Here is a 17,825-nt window from a genome sequence, read left to right on the forward strand (position 1 = left end):
CAGGAATGACTTCAAATTTTGCACACAAGTCACATTCGACATTATGGACTTGACGCAACTTTCGGAATCGCATTCCGACCCCGATATCAAAATTTCCACTTCCGGTTGAATTTTCTCAAAAACCTTCAAATTTCTATATTTAGCCAAACGGCTCCAAAATGACCTCCGGACATCCGAATTCACTTCCGATCGTGCTCCCAAATCCAGAATCACCATACGGAGCTACTCCCAGTCTCGGAATCCCAAACAGACATCAATAACACTGAAATGCATTTTAAACCAAACTGATGCAATTTCTTCTAAAATGCTATCTTCCACAATAGGCGCCAAAACGCTCCCAGGTTATCAAAAACCCGATCCGGGCATACGCCCAAGTCCGAAATCATCATACGAACATGCTGGAACTTTCAGATCCCAATTCCGAGGTCGTTTACTCAAAATTCTAATCCTAGTTCATTTCTTCAATTTTAAGCTTTCAAAATGAGAATTTCCATTTAGATTTGACTCCAAACTTCCTGAATTTTAATTCTAACCATACACACAAGTCAATATACCTGAGATGAAGTCGTTCATGGCCTCAAACTGCTGAATGACGCGTCGGAGCTCAAAACGACCGGTCGGGTCGTTACACTAAACTACCTAGACAAGATAAGTTTGGGGCTAGAGTTGTCAGAGCAGTATTACTTGGTTATGGATCCTTTCAGAAAAGGTACAAACTATATGATATGGATAACAAAGTGATCTTCACTAGTAGAGATGTGGCATTTCATGAATTAATATTCCCTTTCAGCTCTAATTCTTCAAAACAGGGTTCTCTGTTCCCTGATGTTGCTCCTAATTTTAGCTCATTTGTTGATGAACTTCCAATGGAGATGCCTACTCCTGTACTTATTCCTGAGTCAAATTCAACATCACATTTTCAGCAGTGACCTATAGATATTCTAGTTGGGCAGTATGCACCCTTGATACTACAACTCACATCATCTTCTTCTATTGAATAATCTACACTTAGAAAATTTACTAGATCTTCCAAGCCACCTGTGTGGCAGAAGAACTTCATTGTTCCTGGCATCAAACCTGCTGCACACGCTTGCTTATATCCTTTATCAAATGTACTAGCCTATGATTTCATCTCACCCAAGTACAATAGTTTCATTACTAGGTTTTCAGCTGACGTTTAACCTAAAAGCTATGCCCAAGAAATTAAGGATCCCAGATAGATTGATGCTATACAAGCTGAAATCAAAGCACTGGAGGATAATCTGACTTGGGAAGTAGTCTCCCTGCCTGTACGAAAGAAGGCAATTGGGTGTAAATGAGTTTATAAAATAAAGCATAAGGATACTGAGAGGTGGAAAGGTTCAAGGCCCGGCTGGTAGCAAAAGGATACAACAGTTAAACATTGGGAGGTGTCAACAAGGAGGGCTAAACTACCAAGAGACTATTTCACTAGTTGTTAAAATGGTAACTGTTAGAGGAGTTGTTTCTGTTACAGCAGCTAATTATTGGGAGATTTACCAAATGGACGTTTACAATACTTTTCTTCAGGGAGACTTGGATGAAGAGGTCTATATATCTTTGTCTCAAGGTTTCAGTCACAGTCATGGGAAAAGACAAATGTCCAGATTGATTAAGTCTTTATATGGTCTTAAACAAGCATCTCGCCAATGGAACATTAAGCTTACCACTGCACTTCTATCTTTTGGCTTTATCCAAAGCCACTTAGACTACTCTTTATTTACCAAAAAAACACATGGAAGCATTCTAAATTTAAAGAAAGCTAAGAAAGAATGAAAGGAATTATTCGATCAATATCCAGAGTTAGTTACGTTATGAACGCACTTAAGATTTCAGAGTATTATATATGCAGCATATATGTTGACAATCATACAATCGTAGAAGACTCTGGTATAAGTAAAAAATAGAATTGTTGATGTATGGATAACCTCCTGGTCATTGGTGATAATCTTACTTTGATTCAAGAGACCAAAGATAATCTACAAAAGAGTTTCAAGATCAAAGATCTGGGACTGCTCATGTATTTTCTTGGGATAGAATTTGCTTGAAATAAAGATGGTATATTCATGCATCAAAGAAAATACGCTCTTGAGCTAATCTCAGATTTAGGCTTATCTGGTGCAAAGCCTGTGGGAGCACCTTTGGAGCTTAACCAACGATTCACTTCTGCTGAGTTTGATGATTATTTTGGGTTAACTGATGATAAATAATGAACCAGGACCTTATCAACATTTGCTTGGTCGTTTGCTAAACTTGACTATAACTAGGCCCGACATTACTTTTGCAGTGCAATGCTTTAGTTAATTTATGCAGTCACCCAAAAAATCTCATATGGAGGCTTCTCTCCGGTTGGTAAGATATGTCAAGCAGGCACCAGGGCAAGGCATTTTGGTGTCCTCTTCGTCAGATTTTCATCTTACTACTTTTTGCGATGCCGATGTGTGCGTTACTGTGTTAAAAAATCAGAAAACAAAACTGTTAGAATAATAAAGAAATCTAGAAAAAACAATAAAGAATCAAAATTATTCCGAGTCCACAATTTTCTTGTGTGTCCTTAAGGAATTTTAACCCCCTCAACGTTGCCAAGGTAATGGATTAAATCCTCCCAGGATAAAGCGGAATAAACCTTCCTACAACAGTGGCAATACAAACTGCAGGATACCAACGAACTCAAAGAACCGAGCAAAATCACACTTACAAATTTGAGAGAGAGAGACTGCAAATTAGGATGTAGTGTATTCAGAAAGAAAGAAGTTCTGGAGTGTTTTTCGTGTCTGGAAGACGCAGCCTTGCCTCAGAATTTATAGGCAAATATCAGAAGAGGTGTCTGGAAAGGTGCCTTTTCAGAAAATACGCGGCAGAACCGCGGCCAGAGAGGCTCTCTGAATCTGATTGCCGCGATTCTACCGCGGTCGCGGCAGAACCGCGGCCAGTGAGGCCCTCTGAACTTTCAGCAGTGTTCTGGCATATTTTCAGCAGTGGTTTGACATTTAATTAATTATTAAATAATTAAATAAATTTTGTCCAAAAAATAATCTTATCGATCATTTGACAAATCCAAATCCAAATCCAAATCCGAAGTCGAAGCCGAGCTGAGCGAGCGACGACGACGGCGCGAGGGTTCATTCTCTTCAACTCCTTTTAAGAGCTTTAAGAAGTGAATCTATATATAAGCACACAAATGTGATTATCCCTCACCAATGAGGGATAAAGTGCAAGACAAAAGTTCACTTCTTCAAATTTTTATTTTCCCTCCATTTTATTTCCCTACATTTCCAATTCACACTTCTTCTACTTTAAAGCCCAATGGCTTAAAGTCCAACAATCCCCTACATGAATGGGAATGACTGTATCAAGAAAGATCATAGATGAAAGCTATGTGATTTTGCAAGTAAGGATTAATTGCATCTGGATAAGCAGGTTTCCCTTTGAACTTTCCGTAGTGAACATATGTCGGATATACTCGGTCAATTAGATTTGATATCTTTGAACCGTCAAACTTTAGTGTATACCTAGACAGTCATATGTCACACAACCAACCCTTAACCGTCTTTTGGTTCTCATTGTTGTGTTCGTTTTAGCCATGAACACCGCCTGGTCTCATAAGTGCGTAGAGAATTGGCCTTACAGAATTCTCCTTGAAGCGGCTTACACTTCACACTTACGTAGGTGATTCCTAAACGTGTAATCCTTTAGATAGACACTATTTGATAGATACCTCATCAAACTTTGGTAATCATTAAAGAACGTGTAAAGTTCTATCCTTGTTACTGAACATTGTCTTCATCACGAGAATGGACCAAAGATTTTATTTTGACAATGTTGAACCGGTCAATCACAACTTTGTTTGAGCTCCTTGAACCTAGATCTCGGAACATCCAAAATTCTAGGTAGAGTTACCGCCATGTTGACTTGTCCTCAGCCATAGTCCCATCCCTTAGATGATTTATCAACTCCCTCTCTAGATAAGCCTTTTGTAAGCGGATCCGCCACATTATCCTTTGATCTTACATAATCAATAGTGATAATTCCACTAGAAAGTAGTTGTCTAACAGTGTTATGTCTTCATCGTATATGACAAGACTTTCCGTTGTACATAACGCTCCCTGCCCGTCCTATGGCAGCCTTACTATCACAATGTATGCAAATAGGAGCCAAAGGCTTTGGCCAAAACGGAATGTCTTCTAAGAAATTTTGAAGCCATTCAGCTTCTTCACCGGCTTTATCTAAAGCTATAAACTCTGATTCCATTGTAGAACGAGCGATACACGTCTGTTTGGAAGATTTCCAAGATGCTGCTCCTCCACCAACAGTAAAAACATATCCACTTGTGGACTTTGTTTCTGTTGAGCCGGTTATCCAATTTGCATCACTATATCCTTCGATAACCGCAGGATATTTATTGTAGTGCAAAGCGTAGTCTTGGGTATACTCCAAATATCCCAGAACTCGTTTCATAGACACCTAGTGATGCTTGTTGGGATTACTTGTGAATCGATTAAGTTTACTTATTGCACAAGCTATATCGGGTCGTGTACAGTTCATAATGTACATTAGACTTCCCAACACACGAGCATACTCCAATTGAGACGTACTTTCGCCTTTATTCTTCATAAGATGATGGTTTAAGTCAATTGGAGTCCTTGCACTTCTAAATTCCAAGTGTTTGAATTTTTCAAGTACCATTTTCACGTAATGTGATTGAGACAAAGCTAGACCTTGAGGAGTCCTCTGGATTTTAATTCCTAGAATTACATCGGCAACTCCTAAGTCTTTCATATCAAACTTACTAGCAAGCATACGCTTAGTAGCTTGAATGTCGGCAATGTCTTTGCTCATTATTAGCATATCATCAACATATAAGCAAACAATGACTACATGATTTTGAACGTTCTTAATGTAAACACATTTATCACATTCATTAATCTTAAAACCATTTGACAACATTGTTTGGTCAAATTTCGCATGCCATTGTTTGGGTGCTTGTTTTAGTCCATAAAGAGACTTAACAAGTCTACACACCTTCTTTTCTTTTCCCGGAACCACAAACCCTTCAGGTTGGTTCATGTAAATTTCTTCCTCAAGATCACCATTTAAGAAGGCTGTTTTTACATCCATTTGATGGATTTGAAGACCATACAAGGCGGCTAACGCTATTAGCATCCGAATAGATGTAATTCTTGTTACCGGCGAGTATGTGTCAAAATAGTCAAGACCTTCTCGTTGTCTAAATCCTTTGACAACAAGTCTTGCCTTGTATTTGTCAATAGTACCATCGTCTTTCATTTTCTTCTTGAAAATCCATTTAGAACCCAACGTTTTGTAATCTGGACCGAATGAAGTAGATATCCTTTGACGTTTACTTCTTCTTGGATTTTCTTCATTAGGCATACCATCTGTTATTTCCTCCCGAGGTCGTTTTGACTTTTGGCAGGTCACTTCACTTTCCTTTTTATACGGATAAATAGTTTCAAAGAATTCAGCATTATCTGATTCTATTATCGTATTAATGTGAATCTCAGGATTTTCTAATTTATGAACCAGAAAATGATATGCCTTGATATTGGTTACATATCCAATAAACACACAATCAACCGTTTTTGGACCTATCTTAACCCTTTTAGGTTAAGGTACTTGTACCTTAGCTAAACACCCCCACACTTTGAAGTATTTCAAGCTAGGCTTCCTTCCTTTCCACTTCTCATAAGGAATGGACTGTGTTTTACTATGAGGTACACGGTTGATTATTCGGTTAGCTGTAAGTATAGCTTCCCCCCACAAGTTCTGTGGTAAGCCAGAACTTATTAGCAATGCATTCATCATCTCCTTCAACGTTCGATTCTTCCTCTCCGCAATTCCATTAGATTGTGGAGAGTAAGGGGCAGTTGTTTGGTGAATAATGCCATTTTCCAAACAAATTTCTTCAAAAGGAGATTCATATTCGCCACCCCTATCACTTCTTATCATTTTGATCTTTTTGTTTAGTTGCGTTTCAACTTCACTCTTGTATTGCTTGAAAGCATCAATTGCCTCATCTTTACTATTAAGTAAATAAACATAGCAGTATCTCGTGCTATCGTCAATAAAAGTAATAAAATACTTTTTCCCACCGCGAGATGGTGTTGACTTCATGTCGCAAATATCTGTGTGAATTAAGTCTAAAGGACTTGAATTCCTTTCAACGGACTTATAAGGATGCTTAGCATACTTTGATTCCACACATATTTGACATTTGGAATTAATGCAATCAAATTTTGGCAATACTTCTAGATTTATCATCTTCCGCAATGTTTTGAAGTTTACGTGACCTAAACGCGAATGCCATAAAGTGTTTGACTCAAGTAAGTAAGAAGAAACATTCACTTTATTGATAGGAACTGCTATTACATTTAGCTTAAAAAGGCCCTCATTTAGGTAACCTTTTCCTACATATACATCGTTCTTACTAAGTACAACACTATTAGAAACAAAAATACATTTGAATCCATTCTTGACAAGAAGTGAGGTAGACACAAGATTCTTGCAAATTTCTGGAACATGGAGGACTTGATTTAGAGTCACTATTTTTCCCGACGTCATCTTCAACAATCTTGTCAACTCCTTCAATTTTGGCCGTAGATGAATTTCCCATGAAGATTGTCTCGTCGGGACCTGCGGGGACATAAGAAGAAAATAACTCCTTGTTAGCACAAACATGGCGGGTGGCTCCAGAATCTATCCACCATTCTTTTGGATTTCCTACCAAATTGCATTCAGACAACATGGCACATAAGTCCTCCATTTCATCTTCAACCATGTTAGCTTGATTCTTTTTCTTCTTATCATTCTTGGGCGCACGACAATCCACGGCCTTATGCGCAGATCTTCCACAGTTGTGGCAATTACCCTTGAACTTTTTCTTGCTTGGGTAATTCTTTGGTCCGGAAACCTTCTTCCTCTTCTTATTTTGTGGCGCCTCCTCAACAACGTTTACCCCCATTATTGTCGAGTTTCCATGTGACTTCTTTTCAGCATTTTTGTTGTCTTCTTCTATCCTCAAACGAACAATCAAGTCTTCTAGTGTCATCTCCTTCCGCTTGTGTTTAAGATAGTTCTTAAAATCCTTCCACAACGGAGGTAACTTTTCAATGAAAGCAGCGACTTGAAAGGCCTCATTTATGACCATACCTTCAGCAAGGAGGTCATGCACAATGACTTGTAATTCTTGGACTTGAGTTATGACTGACCTAGTGTCAATCATCTTGAAATCCAAAAACCTTGCAGCCACGAACTTCTTAAGTCTGGCATCCTCAGTCTTGTACTTCTTCTCAAGCGCATTCCATAATGCTTTTGAAGTTTCCATGACACTATAGACATTGTACAAGCCATCTTCCAAACAACTCAATATGTAGTTTTTGCACAAGAAATCAGAATATTTCCATGCTTCAGTTACAACAAGTCGTTCATCATCCGGAGTATTTTCAGCCACGACCGTAGGATCCTCCTTGATGAAACGTTGCAAACTCAACGTAGTAAGATAGAAGAGCATCTTCATTTGCCAGCGTTTGAAGTCAATACCGAAAAACTTTTCGGGTTTTTCTGCCGCTGCCATAGCATGAGCAGGAGTAGAACGGCTTGACGAGGCAGCAACTCTCGTAACAGTAGCAACCGTTCCCGCAACACTTCCATTAGTTTGGTTTTCATTCGTCATATTTCTGTAAAGTTGAAAACAATACAGAACTTGTTAAATCAGTGAAGTTTTGATATCTTCAAACTGAATACCAAACCAACCATACAACACGTAACAATGGTGAAGTTTTTATATACTTCAAACCCGTACGTTTATTATTCCGGCAAAGTTTTTATGTACTTTAAACCGGACAGAAACAATTATAGGAGTAGAAAGCAACAAGGCTTTAGTCTCCAACAAAGTATATAGAAAACAGTTTAATAATCAACACAGAAACGTTAGTAATTAAAATTCCTTAAGCTTGTGTGCGTTACTGTGTTAAAAAATCAGAAAACAAAACTGTTAGAATAATAAAGAAATCTAGAAAAAACAATAAAGAATCAAAATTATTCCGAGTCCACAATTTTCTTGTGTGTCCTTAAGAAATTTAAACCCCCTCAACGTTGCCAAGGTAATGGATTAAATCCTCCCAGGATAAAGCGGAATAAACCTTCCTGCAACAGTGGCAATACAAACTGCAGGATACCAACGAACTCAAAGAACGGAGCAAAATCACACTTACGAATTTGAGAGAGAGAGACTACGAATTAGGATGCAGTGTATTCAGAAAGAAAGAAGTTCTGGAGTATTTTTCGTGTCTGGAAGATGCAGCCTTGCCTCAGAATTTATAGGCAAATATCAGAAGAGGTGTCTGGAAAGGTGCCTTTCAGAAAAATATGCGGCCTGCCGCGGTTCTGCCGCGATCGCGGCAGAACCGCGGCCATAGAGGCTCTCTGAATCTGACTGCCGCGATTCTACCGCGGTCGCGGCAGAACCGCGGCCAGCAAGGCCCTCTGAACTTTCAGCAGTGTTCTGGCGTATTTTCAGCAGTGATTTGGCATTTAATTAATTATTAAATAATTAAATAAATTTTGTCCAAAAAATTATCTTATCGATCATTTGACAAATCCCAAGCCCAATCCGAAGCCGAAGCCGAAGCTGAGCCGAGCGAGCGACGACGGCGCGAGGGTTCATTCTCTTCAACTCCTTTTAAGAGCTTTAAGAAGTGAATCTATATATAAGCACACAAATGTGATTGTCCCTCACCAATGAGGGACAAAGTGCAAGACAAAAGTTCACTTCTTCAAATTTTCATTTTCCCTCCATTTTATTTTCCTCCATTTCCAATTCACACTTCTTCTACTTTAAAGCCCAATGGCTTAAAGTCCAACAGCTGACTAGGCAGCTTGCCCCAATACCAGGAGATCGGTTACAGGTTATTTAGTAAAGCTTGGCCCTTCCCTTATCTCTTGGAAGTTCAAGAAGCAGTCCACCATCTCCAGAAGATCTACTGAAGCAGAATATAGGAGTCTGGCGGCTACAGTTGCTGAAATCACTTGGTTGATTGGTCTATTCGCGGAGTTGGGTGTTTGCCTTCAATTGCAAGTCTCTTTATTCTGTGATAGCAAGTATGCTATACAGATTACAGCAAACCTTGTGTTTCACAAGCTCACGAAACACATTGATATCGATTGTCATTTCATCCGGGAGAAAGTTCAGCAGGGTCTGGTTCATCTTTTGCATCTATCTTCCTTTGAGTAGCTCGCTGATATTCTCACAATGGGTCTTCCTGTCCGTCAGCACCTGTTATTTGCTCTCCAAGCTAGGAATGAAAAATGTCCGTCAGCACGAGCGCATGAAGATCTTCATTTCCCCTAGCTTGGGGGGGAGGGGTGTAAAGGAGTTAACTAGGAGTGTTGACATCACTTAGCTTGTAACTAGAGTTAGTGGTGAGTTAAGTTTAACCAAAGTTAGGTGTAGCTGAGATAAATTAACCACATCAGATAGTTAGTTGTAGTCAGTTAAACACGTGTATATATGGTTGTAAAGTGTCATATTTTAACTAAAACAAAGTGATTAAAAGCTCAATGCTTCTCTCTCTAAAACTTCAGATTCTTCTCTCATTCTTCCTGCAAATCTCATCTTCTCTGCTATTCAGCAATTCTGTCCACAGACAGATGGAAATTAACAACATACCGACGGAGTAAAAATATTTAAACAAAAGAGTCATCACTAGCTCGTAAAATAAATACAAGTAAATATTAATGATGAGCAATAATTGATCACCTTATAATAATGATAATTAACATATTATCATATATTGAACTACAATAATAGTTGAAAAATCTTTATTACCAGGGTTCAAGACCTAACCGCAGCAAAGCACCTCACTTTTTCATTTTTCTTTTCCCCTTTTGAATTCAATAATAATTTAGTTCTTCACTTCTTTGTAACTTAGTCATTAACTTCACTTACTTTTTTTCTTTTATCTTTTATGAATTTAAAATTTATTTTAATAATAGTAGTCAACTTGGTTCGGAACCTAAGTAATAATTATTTGGACTCAAAGGACCAAAATAGGTGCATAAAAAAAATTGAGCATCCATTTTATATTACATGCGCTATACACTTCATTTTTGTTTTACAAATCCCTCCCTCAAATGCCCCAAACCTTGCTTCTATCCAGTCTCCACGATTAGAAATAACGCAAACTCTTGCGCCTTTAACATTCACTTCGGCGAAGTTGCCGGAATAAGTCAACTCGAGACATAGCCTATTTAAAAGATAGTGGTGCCCCGCTGCGCTCAAATCCTAAGTCCGCCTCTGGATTTGACCCAATTCCAGAAAATAAATATTGCAATTTTTTATTAAAATGAATCTAGTGTTATGTTTGTAATTTTCAGGATTCTTTTTTGTTCTAGGAAAAGAAATGTTAAATGGAAAAAGGAGCAAGTAAACAAAGGACTAACTTGTCTTCGACTATGGAACGTAGTGCTACCTTTGTCCCACAAAAATATGAAGTGATTCGACTATTGTTGAAGCCTTTACACAAATGTTCCAAATAAGTTTCAACTTACTAACCTCAAGTCATTAATCATAGACTTACCAAAGTTAGCTAAGTACATATAAAAATTGAAAAATCAAATAAATACGGTTCTTTCTCTTGAAGAATCGCATGCAAAAATTACCTTCCATATTTTTAAGCGTGATTAACAACATTAGATGATAGACGGAAATGAAATTTTATGGATGAGGTAGCAAATAAGGTAATGAAATAAAAAAAATATATAATATTCCAAAAATCTAAGCAAAAAAGGAACTTTTCAATTGATATAGTTGAAATTTATTGAAAACATATAGATAAGTCAATATACAAAATTTGATGATGATTGGAGGTGATTTGGACTGGTTTTGTATCAAAATTCGTAATTAAATCGAGTTCAAAAAATTCTTCTGCGACACATGTATCAAACATGTATTACGCATGTATCTCACACACAAGTATACATGGATATACAAGTGATACACAATTGATACAAATATGATATATATGTGATACACATATGATACACAGTGTGATACACATATCAACTTTTTCATGTTTAGTTTTTACTTCAAATTTTCTATTTAAACCGCCTCAAAACTTCATCAAATCATCCCAAAATTGAGATTCAAGCTCCTTAAGATGTACCTAATCTATTCTAACAACACCCACTCAAAAGAAAGTAAAAATTTGATTTTTTTTTTGGTACAAATAACTAATTGGCTAATATTAACAATATTTGACTAATATTAGTAACATTTTATTAATTGGTTAATTTTATAATGAACTACTTATAAATTGACAAAGCTGGTAGTTTTCTTCCAAAATTTCTTAAGTGAATATTTACACTACTGAAAATAAAGTGTGGGCCAAATAAAGTGATGGAACATATTGAGCCAACCCTGATTGTTAGGCTTTGTTTGGCAATATATTGCAGGCTCGTCTACCACAAGCACTGGGTTTGGGCCATGTGGCTCGTGTGAGAACATGGGCTACGTTTAGTTTGATCCATCAAAATAGTACGTGCTAGCCAGTTTTCGGACTGGTCATTCAAAAATAGACAACGTTTGCAAAGTTATTGAAAAATAGTTATTATTTTGCTACAACACAAAAAGTTCCGGCGTATGAAGATCGGTGCACCTGTGTATGAACTTCCAGCACATTATGCTGGAATTCCAATACGCGGAAAGTTCCAGTATATTTTGCTGGACCGATATATTATACTGGAGTTCCAGCATAAGATACTGAAATTCCAGTATATTTTAATGGAGTATTTTTCCGGATTTTGAACAATGTTTTCGTTCAAATTTATCTTTACATGAAAAGTGACTAAATTTCAATTACTTTTGAAACTGCGACTATTTTTGAATGATCACTTGTAAATCTGGCTATTTTTGAATTTCTCCCAAGAAAATAGCGCATTAAAACTTTTTCATTTGCTGATTAATGCAACATATAACAATTGTTTCCTTCATTTAGTTCCAATTTTGATCTGAATAATTATTTCAATTTTATTTTCCTTAAATTGCTTCATTGCTCCTATGATCTTCTTTTGGTTTGCAATTTTTCATTAATTCACAATACATAGCTTGGTTCGTCTCTAATTTACAAGATGGACGGATAAAACAGTGTTCATGTTAGTTTAAAGGAAAAAGATTAACAAAGAAATCCATGAGATATCCTATTCATAATACACTGAGGGAGATTAACTGTGTGCAACCCATATAATCTGAGTATTTATGCTCATTGAAACACAGAGAAAGGCTGTGTATGCGCCTTTGAAGCTACGGGTAAATGTAGTAAACCGGCCCATAGACAGGCATAGACACTAAGTCGTGCCCTACGCTATCACTCTGTCATTTACATACTCGTCTCCCAAACTATTGGCTTTGATACTAGTTATTGATCTAAAACGGCCCAAAGATACTCTTAACATTGTGTGATATTGTCTGGTTTTGGTCGAGTCCGCACGGTTTTCCCCAAAAGATCTCACGCCATTAAATTATCCAACTCCTTATAAGTAGATTATTTTTCTTTTGTACTTTTCATGTGAGGCTTTATTCACACACATCTAACATATCTATTACTATTCAACTGATGAATAATTAATCAGAATTGCCAATAAAGTATTGTAAAATGACAGAACTATCAAAAATATTGAAATCATACACCATTGTTCTCAAAAAGTAAACCAAATTTAAAGACATTACCTAGTTATCTTCTCAAAATTGATGAAACTACTTGACATAAACCAAGCCCACAAATAAAAATTTGAAATTATTTTACAAGCCCAAATCAAGAAGGAGGGTTAACATAACTCAGAATTGCATAAAGAGCCTGAAGAACAGCCAATACCAAAAGAATTAAAGCTGCCAATGCTGAAATAAAAGACCAAGGAGAACTAAAATAAGTATACTTAAAACTAGCCCAATGAACATGCCAACTACTCTTATAATAATCATTCACCTTATTAAACAATTCCAGTAAATAACACTCATCAATATCAAACATAACATCTTTCCCAAGATTGTTAATAAATGTAGCAACCTCACCATCTGTCCCAAAATAATTCTCAATTATGTTGCAATCACACAAATACTCAACATCCTTGTATGTGTTTACCAAACAATCAAGCAATGTTGCATAGGTTGTCATATGCTTTGAACAATCAACATGACATTGCTCATATGCCACACAATTTATCAAGAATGAGCTCATGAAATCATCTATTGTAATTGTTGGCATTTCAATGAATCCTCTATTGAATTTTATGGCCAAGAATGTCTCTTCTTTTCTAGGTTTAAGCTTAATTCCGGCGCGACGAAGCTTGGAAATACATTGTATTACATGTGTAGGTGAATTTCTTCTTTTTTTAGGGTTTTCTTCATCTATGAAAATGTAACTTGATCTAAGAAAATCAAGTAAATGTTTGCCTTCAAGATTGCCAAAATTTTCAAGAACTTCATTAGGTCTTTGTAGTGTATAGTTAAAGAAAGTCAAAGCTAATTTGGCTAAAGAAGGAGTTGATTCTTCACCTGGCATTTTTGTGAACTCAAATAAGGATTGAAGTATGAAAAAAGGGATTTGATTCTCGAGTCGAATTAAATCCCTTAAGAAAAAAGGATATATCCAAGACATCGAGATAAGTGGATCGTCTTTTTCAACAGGAACTACCCCACCAAATTTCCGAAAAAGTTCAATAATGAAACAACCATCAAGAACCAACATTTCTACAAACTCATCTCTATCAAGAAGTATAGCTTCAGAGTAACATTCCCTTGCCCTCATTTCTAGTGGTTGAATAACTTTCAAATAGTCCTCTAAATTAAGACCTTTTTCCTCAGTTCTCTTAAGCAAAGTGCCCAAAAATCTCCACTTGTGTTCTTCAATCATCTTGACATGATCTTTGCCATGGTGATATGGACCAATTGACACTATTTGAGGCTCGTAGGATCGCCCATTGACATTAATGAAACTTTGAGGTACTCGAAAAATACAACAAGAACTCCGACCGGCCGATTCGCTTAGAAGTTGAGGTGGTTGGGAAATTTTTTGGTGCATCAATTCTAGTTGACTCTTGTTTACTTCCCAATTGATTGTGACAACATGTTGATCATCTTGGTTTTCAATGGAATAGTGACTCATTTTGATTTTGGGAGAGAAATGTAGATTTTTGAACATATTTTCTTTGATTGATTGCTAGATATTTATGGAAAAGGACCAATAGGTGCATGGTACGTAAAGTATGTGGGGCGATAGTGTAATGAGCTGGAGAAGAACTATTAGGAACTCAAATAATTGAGGTAGGAGGGATATATTATATTTATTAATAGGCAACTAGTTCAGCACCACCCATTATTTTTCTTTAAACTATGAGCAGTTATTTGCTTAATTTTTTTAGTCTAATTCAAACTTATATTTTAATGTTTGGGGGTGCTTTCACAATTTTAACAACAACAACATATCCAATATAATTTCACATTGTGGGGTCTAGGAGGAGTAAAATATATGCAAAACTTATCTTTATCTTGTAGGAATAGAGATGTTATTTCTGAAAGTCCCTCGACTCAAGAAAACAATTCTCAGTAGAACAATTCTCAGCCGGTTTGAACAGGAGAACAATAATATATTTTCTGGTTTTAAGAACAGAAAACAGAAAGGTGGAAGAGCTATAGGAACGGTTAATTTGATGATTAGCAATAACACGAAGATACATTAAATTTTCTCTCAACTCACTTTGTACTTTTAAGTTTTTTTATGGATTATGTTTAGCTTAAATAATTAATTAAGGTGTCTACCAAACTAAAATGCTCTTGCTTCTCCACCAAAAAACAAAATTTTGTATTACGTGTGGAATGCAATTTAGCAAATTTGTCTAACATTGTCATGCACCTATATATGGTTAGGCTCTTGTGAATTGGGGAGAAATTCAAAAATAGCAAGATTTACAATTGGTCGTTCAAAAATAACTCAATTTCAAAAGTAATCGAAATTTAGCCACTTTTTATATAAAGATAAATCTGAGCGAAAATACTGTTCAAAACCAGGAAAATACGCCAGTATATTATGCTGGAGTTCCAGCATAAGTATACTTGAACTCCAGCATATTATACTGGAGTTCCAGTATGCTGGAACTCCAACATAATATGATGGAGTTCCAGCATAGCAAGCATGCTGGTCCAGCATAAATATATTGGAGTTTGGAGCATCGGTGCTCCAGTCTCCAGTATATTATACCGGAGCCAGCAAAGTATATCGGTCCAGCATAATATGCTGGAGTTCATACACATGTGCACCGAACTCCAGTATATTATGATGGACCGGTCTCTGTTGCAGCAAAATAGTGGCTATTTTTCATTGACTTGGTAAACGCTGGTTATTTTTGAATGAACAGTCCAAAAACTGGTTATACTGTGCTATTTTTACTGTGAATTGTGACAATTGTTTTTTTCTCGGCCGAATATTCGAGTATCTGGATGAAAACTAGTGAAGTAGGAGGACCAGAATGTCAAATCAGAACAAGTACAGGAGTCTAGGTTTTTTTTGTTTTTTTTATTAGTATTGACTAGGTCTTTAGATGGGCCAGATTTGTGTCCAGGCCCATAAGCATTTAATTATGGGGTTTTGACACAGTTACCCACAAAAATAAAATTATTTACCCTTGTCTACTCATTTATTTTTCTACCCATAAACTAATTATATTTCCTACCCATAGTAGTTTTTGTGGGGAATTATTTCTTCATTCTCCAATTCTTTTTTATTTCTATTCTTCTTTTATTATTTTTTCTTTTCTCCTTTTCTTTTTTCTCGTTTTCTTCTTTTTTTTTTCTCTTTTTTCCTTTTCTAATTTCATTTAACTTCATTTTTATATTCTTTATCTCTTCATAATCTAATTTCATTTATGGGTTTTACCATTTTTTATTATTCTTTTTTTATATTAATACTAAAGAAATATTAAATTATGTATCGATTAAATTTAGCTAATACAACCAAAAAATATTAACTAACATATGATACCAGTATAGTATATAGCTATACCAACAGGGTATATAATTGTACGCAAAGAGTTAAAAAAATTAATTCTATTATTAAACTAAAATAATATCAGTTGTCAATAAAAATTCAAAAAATTCTAAAAGGATCTATGTAACGACCCGACCGGCCGTTTTGAGCTTTTGCACGTTGCTCGCCAAATTTCGGGAAGGACTAGCCCCGTGTGATGTATTATAACTTGTGTAAATTGTTGGTTTTGGTTTTCAGGGTAATCAGAACGAATTTGGAAGAACAGTTCTCAGTTTAAAGCTTAAAATTTGAAAGGTTTGACCAAGATTTGACTTGTTTGTATATGATCTCAGATCAGAATTTTTATGACTTGGTTAGCCCTGTTAGGTGATTTGGGACTTGGGAGCATGATTGGAATGCATTTTGGAAGTCCGTGGAGAGTTTAGGATTGAATTGGCGAAATTGAGATTTCGGCGTCTTCCGGTTGATAGGTGAGATTTTGATATAGAGGCCGGAATTAAATTCCAGAAGTTGCAGTAGTCTTGTTGTGTCATTTGGGATGTGTGTACATAATTTCAGGTCATTCGGACATGGTTTGGTTGGGTTTTTTTTCAAAAGCGTAATTCGAAAGATTTTAGAAAGTTTGGCTTGAATCCGATGTGTTTTGGGTGATTTGATGTCGTTTGAGGTGTTTTGATGATTGAAATAAGTTTGAATAAGGTATTGAGTTATGTTTGTGCTTTTGGTATGGTCTCGGGGGCCTCGGGGTGATTTCAGATGGCTAACGGGAAGTTTTGAGACTTGAGAAATTGTAGTTTTTTGCTGCTTCTAGTGTTTTCGCACCTGTGGTTTGGGGACCGCAGTGCGATGCCGCATAAGCGGCGAGTTGGGCGCAGAAGAGGAAAGAGGTCAGGTGAGCTGGACCGCAGAAGCGGCTATTGGGATTGCATCTACGGAATCGCAGATGCGGAGGGAGTTCGCAGAAACGGTTATGGTTGGTTTAATGAATTCCGCAGAAGCGGATGGAAGACCGCATATGCGGTACCGCAGAAGTTGTTCTTGAGTCGCAGATGTGACAGACCTGGGCATAATGTTTTAAGTCATTTCATCCGCGATTTTGGGGCTCATTTCCTCCATAGTTGAGCATTTTGAGAGCTTTTTAAAGGAGATTAAAGAGGGATTCAAGGGGAAATGTTTGGAGGTAAGAATTTCAGACTAAAAACTCGATTATATTGTGAATTCCACCTAGAAAATCATCAAAGCTAAGCCTAAAATTGAAGAATTAGGGCTTGAGAAATTGAACTTTTATTTTGGGATTTGAAGGACCATTTGGAGTTGGATTTGAGAACTTTTGATATGTACGAACTCGTGGGGATATAAGGAATCTATTGATGTGAATATTTCTGAGTTTCGAGAAGTGGGCCCGGGGCTCGGGTTTTGCTAATTTCGGGATTTTTGATATTTTTCGATTGTTTTCGCTTGGGCTTTGTTCCCTTACCATATTGTGACGTATTCGTTCTGATTTTTGGATAGATTCGACGCGCGTGGAGGCCGATTTGAGGGGCAAAGGCGTCGCGAGCTAGAGATTTAGCCGGTTCGAGGTGAGTAATGATTGTAAATGATGCTCTGAGGGTTTGAAACCCCGGATTTGCACATCGTAGTGCTATATTGAGGTGAGACACATACTTGATGACAAACGTGGGGTCGTGCACTATTGGGGATTGTGACTTGGTCTGTCCCGATTGATGATTTTACCGCGTATTTAACTGAAAC

At 36.8% G+C, this 17,825-nt stretch overlaps 1 protein-coding gene across 1 annotated transcript; it reads right to left on the bottom strand.

Annotated features, from left to right (window-relative positions):
• Positions 1–12,645: 12,645 nt before the first annotated feature.
• LOC104240120 (UPF0481 protein At3g47200) lies at positions 12,646–14,265 on the bottom strand. Its single transcript, XM_009794902.2, has one exon. The coding sequence runs from the start codon at positions 14,229–14,231 to the stop codon at positions 12,846–12,848; it is 1,386 nt and encodes a 461-aa protein (XP_009793204.1). The 5' UTR covers positions 14,232–14,265; the 3' UTR covers positions 12,646–12,845.
• Between the last annotated feature and the right edge of the window lie 3,560 nt (positions 14,266–17,825).

The sequence above is a fragment of the Nicotiana sylvestris genome, chromosome 7, assembly GCF_000393655.2.
Source record: "Nicotiana sylvestris chromosome 7, ASM39365v2, whole genome shotgun sequence".
Taxonomy (NCBI): Eukaryota; Viridiplantae; Streptophyta; class Magnoliopsida; order Solanales; family Solanaceae; genus Nicotiana; species Nicotiana sylvestris.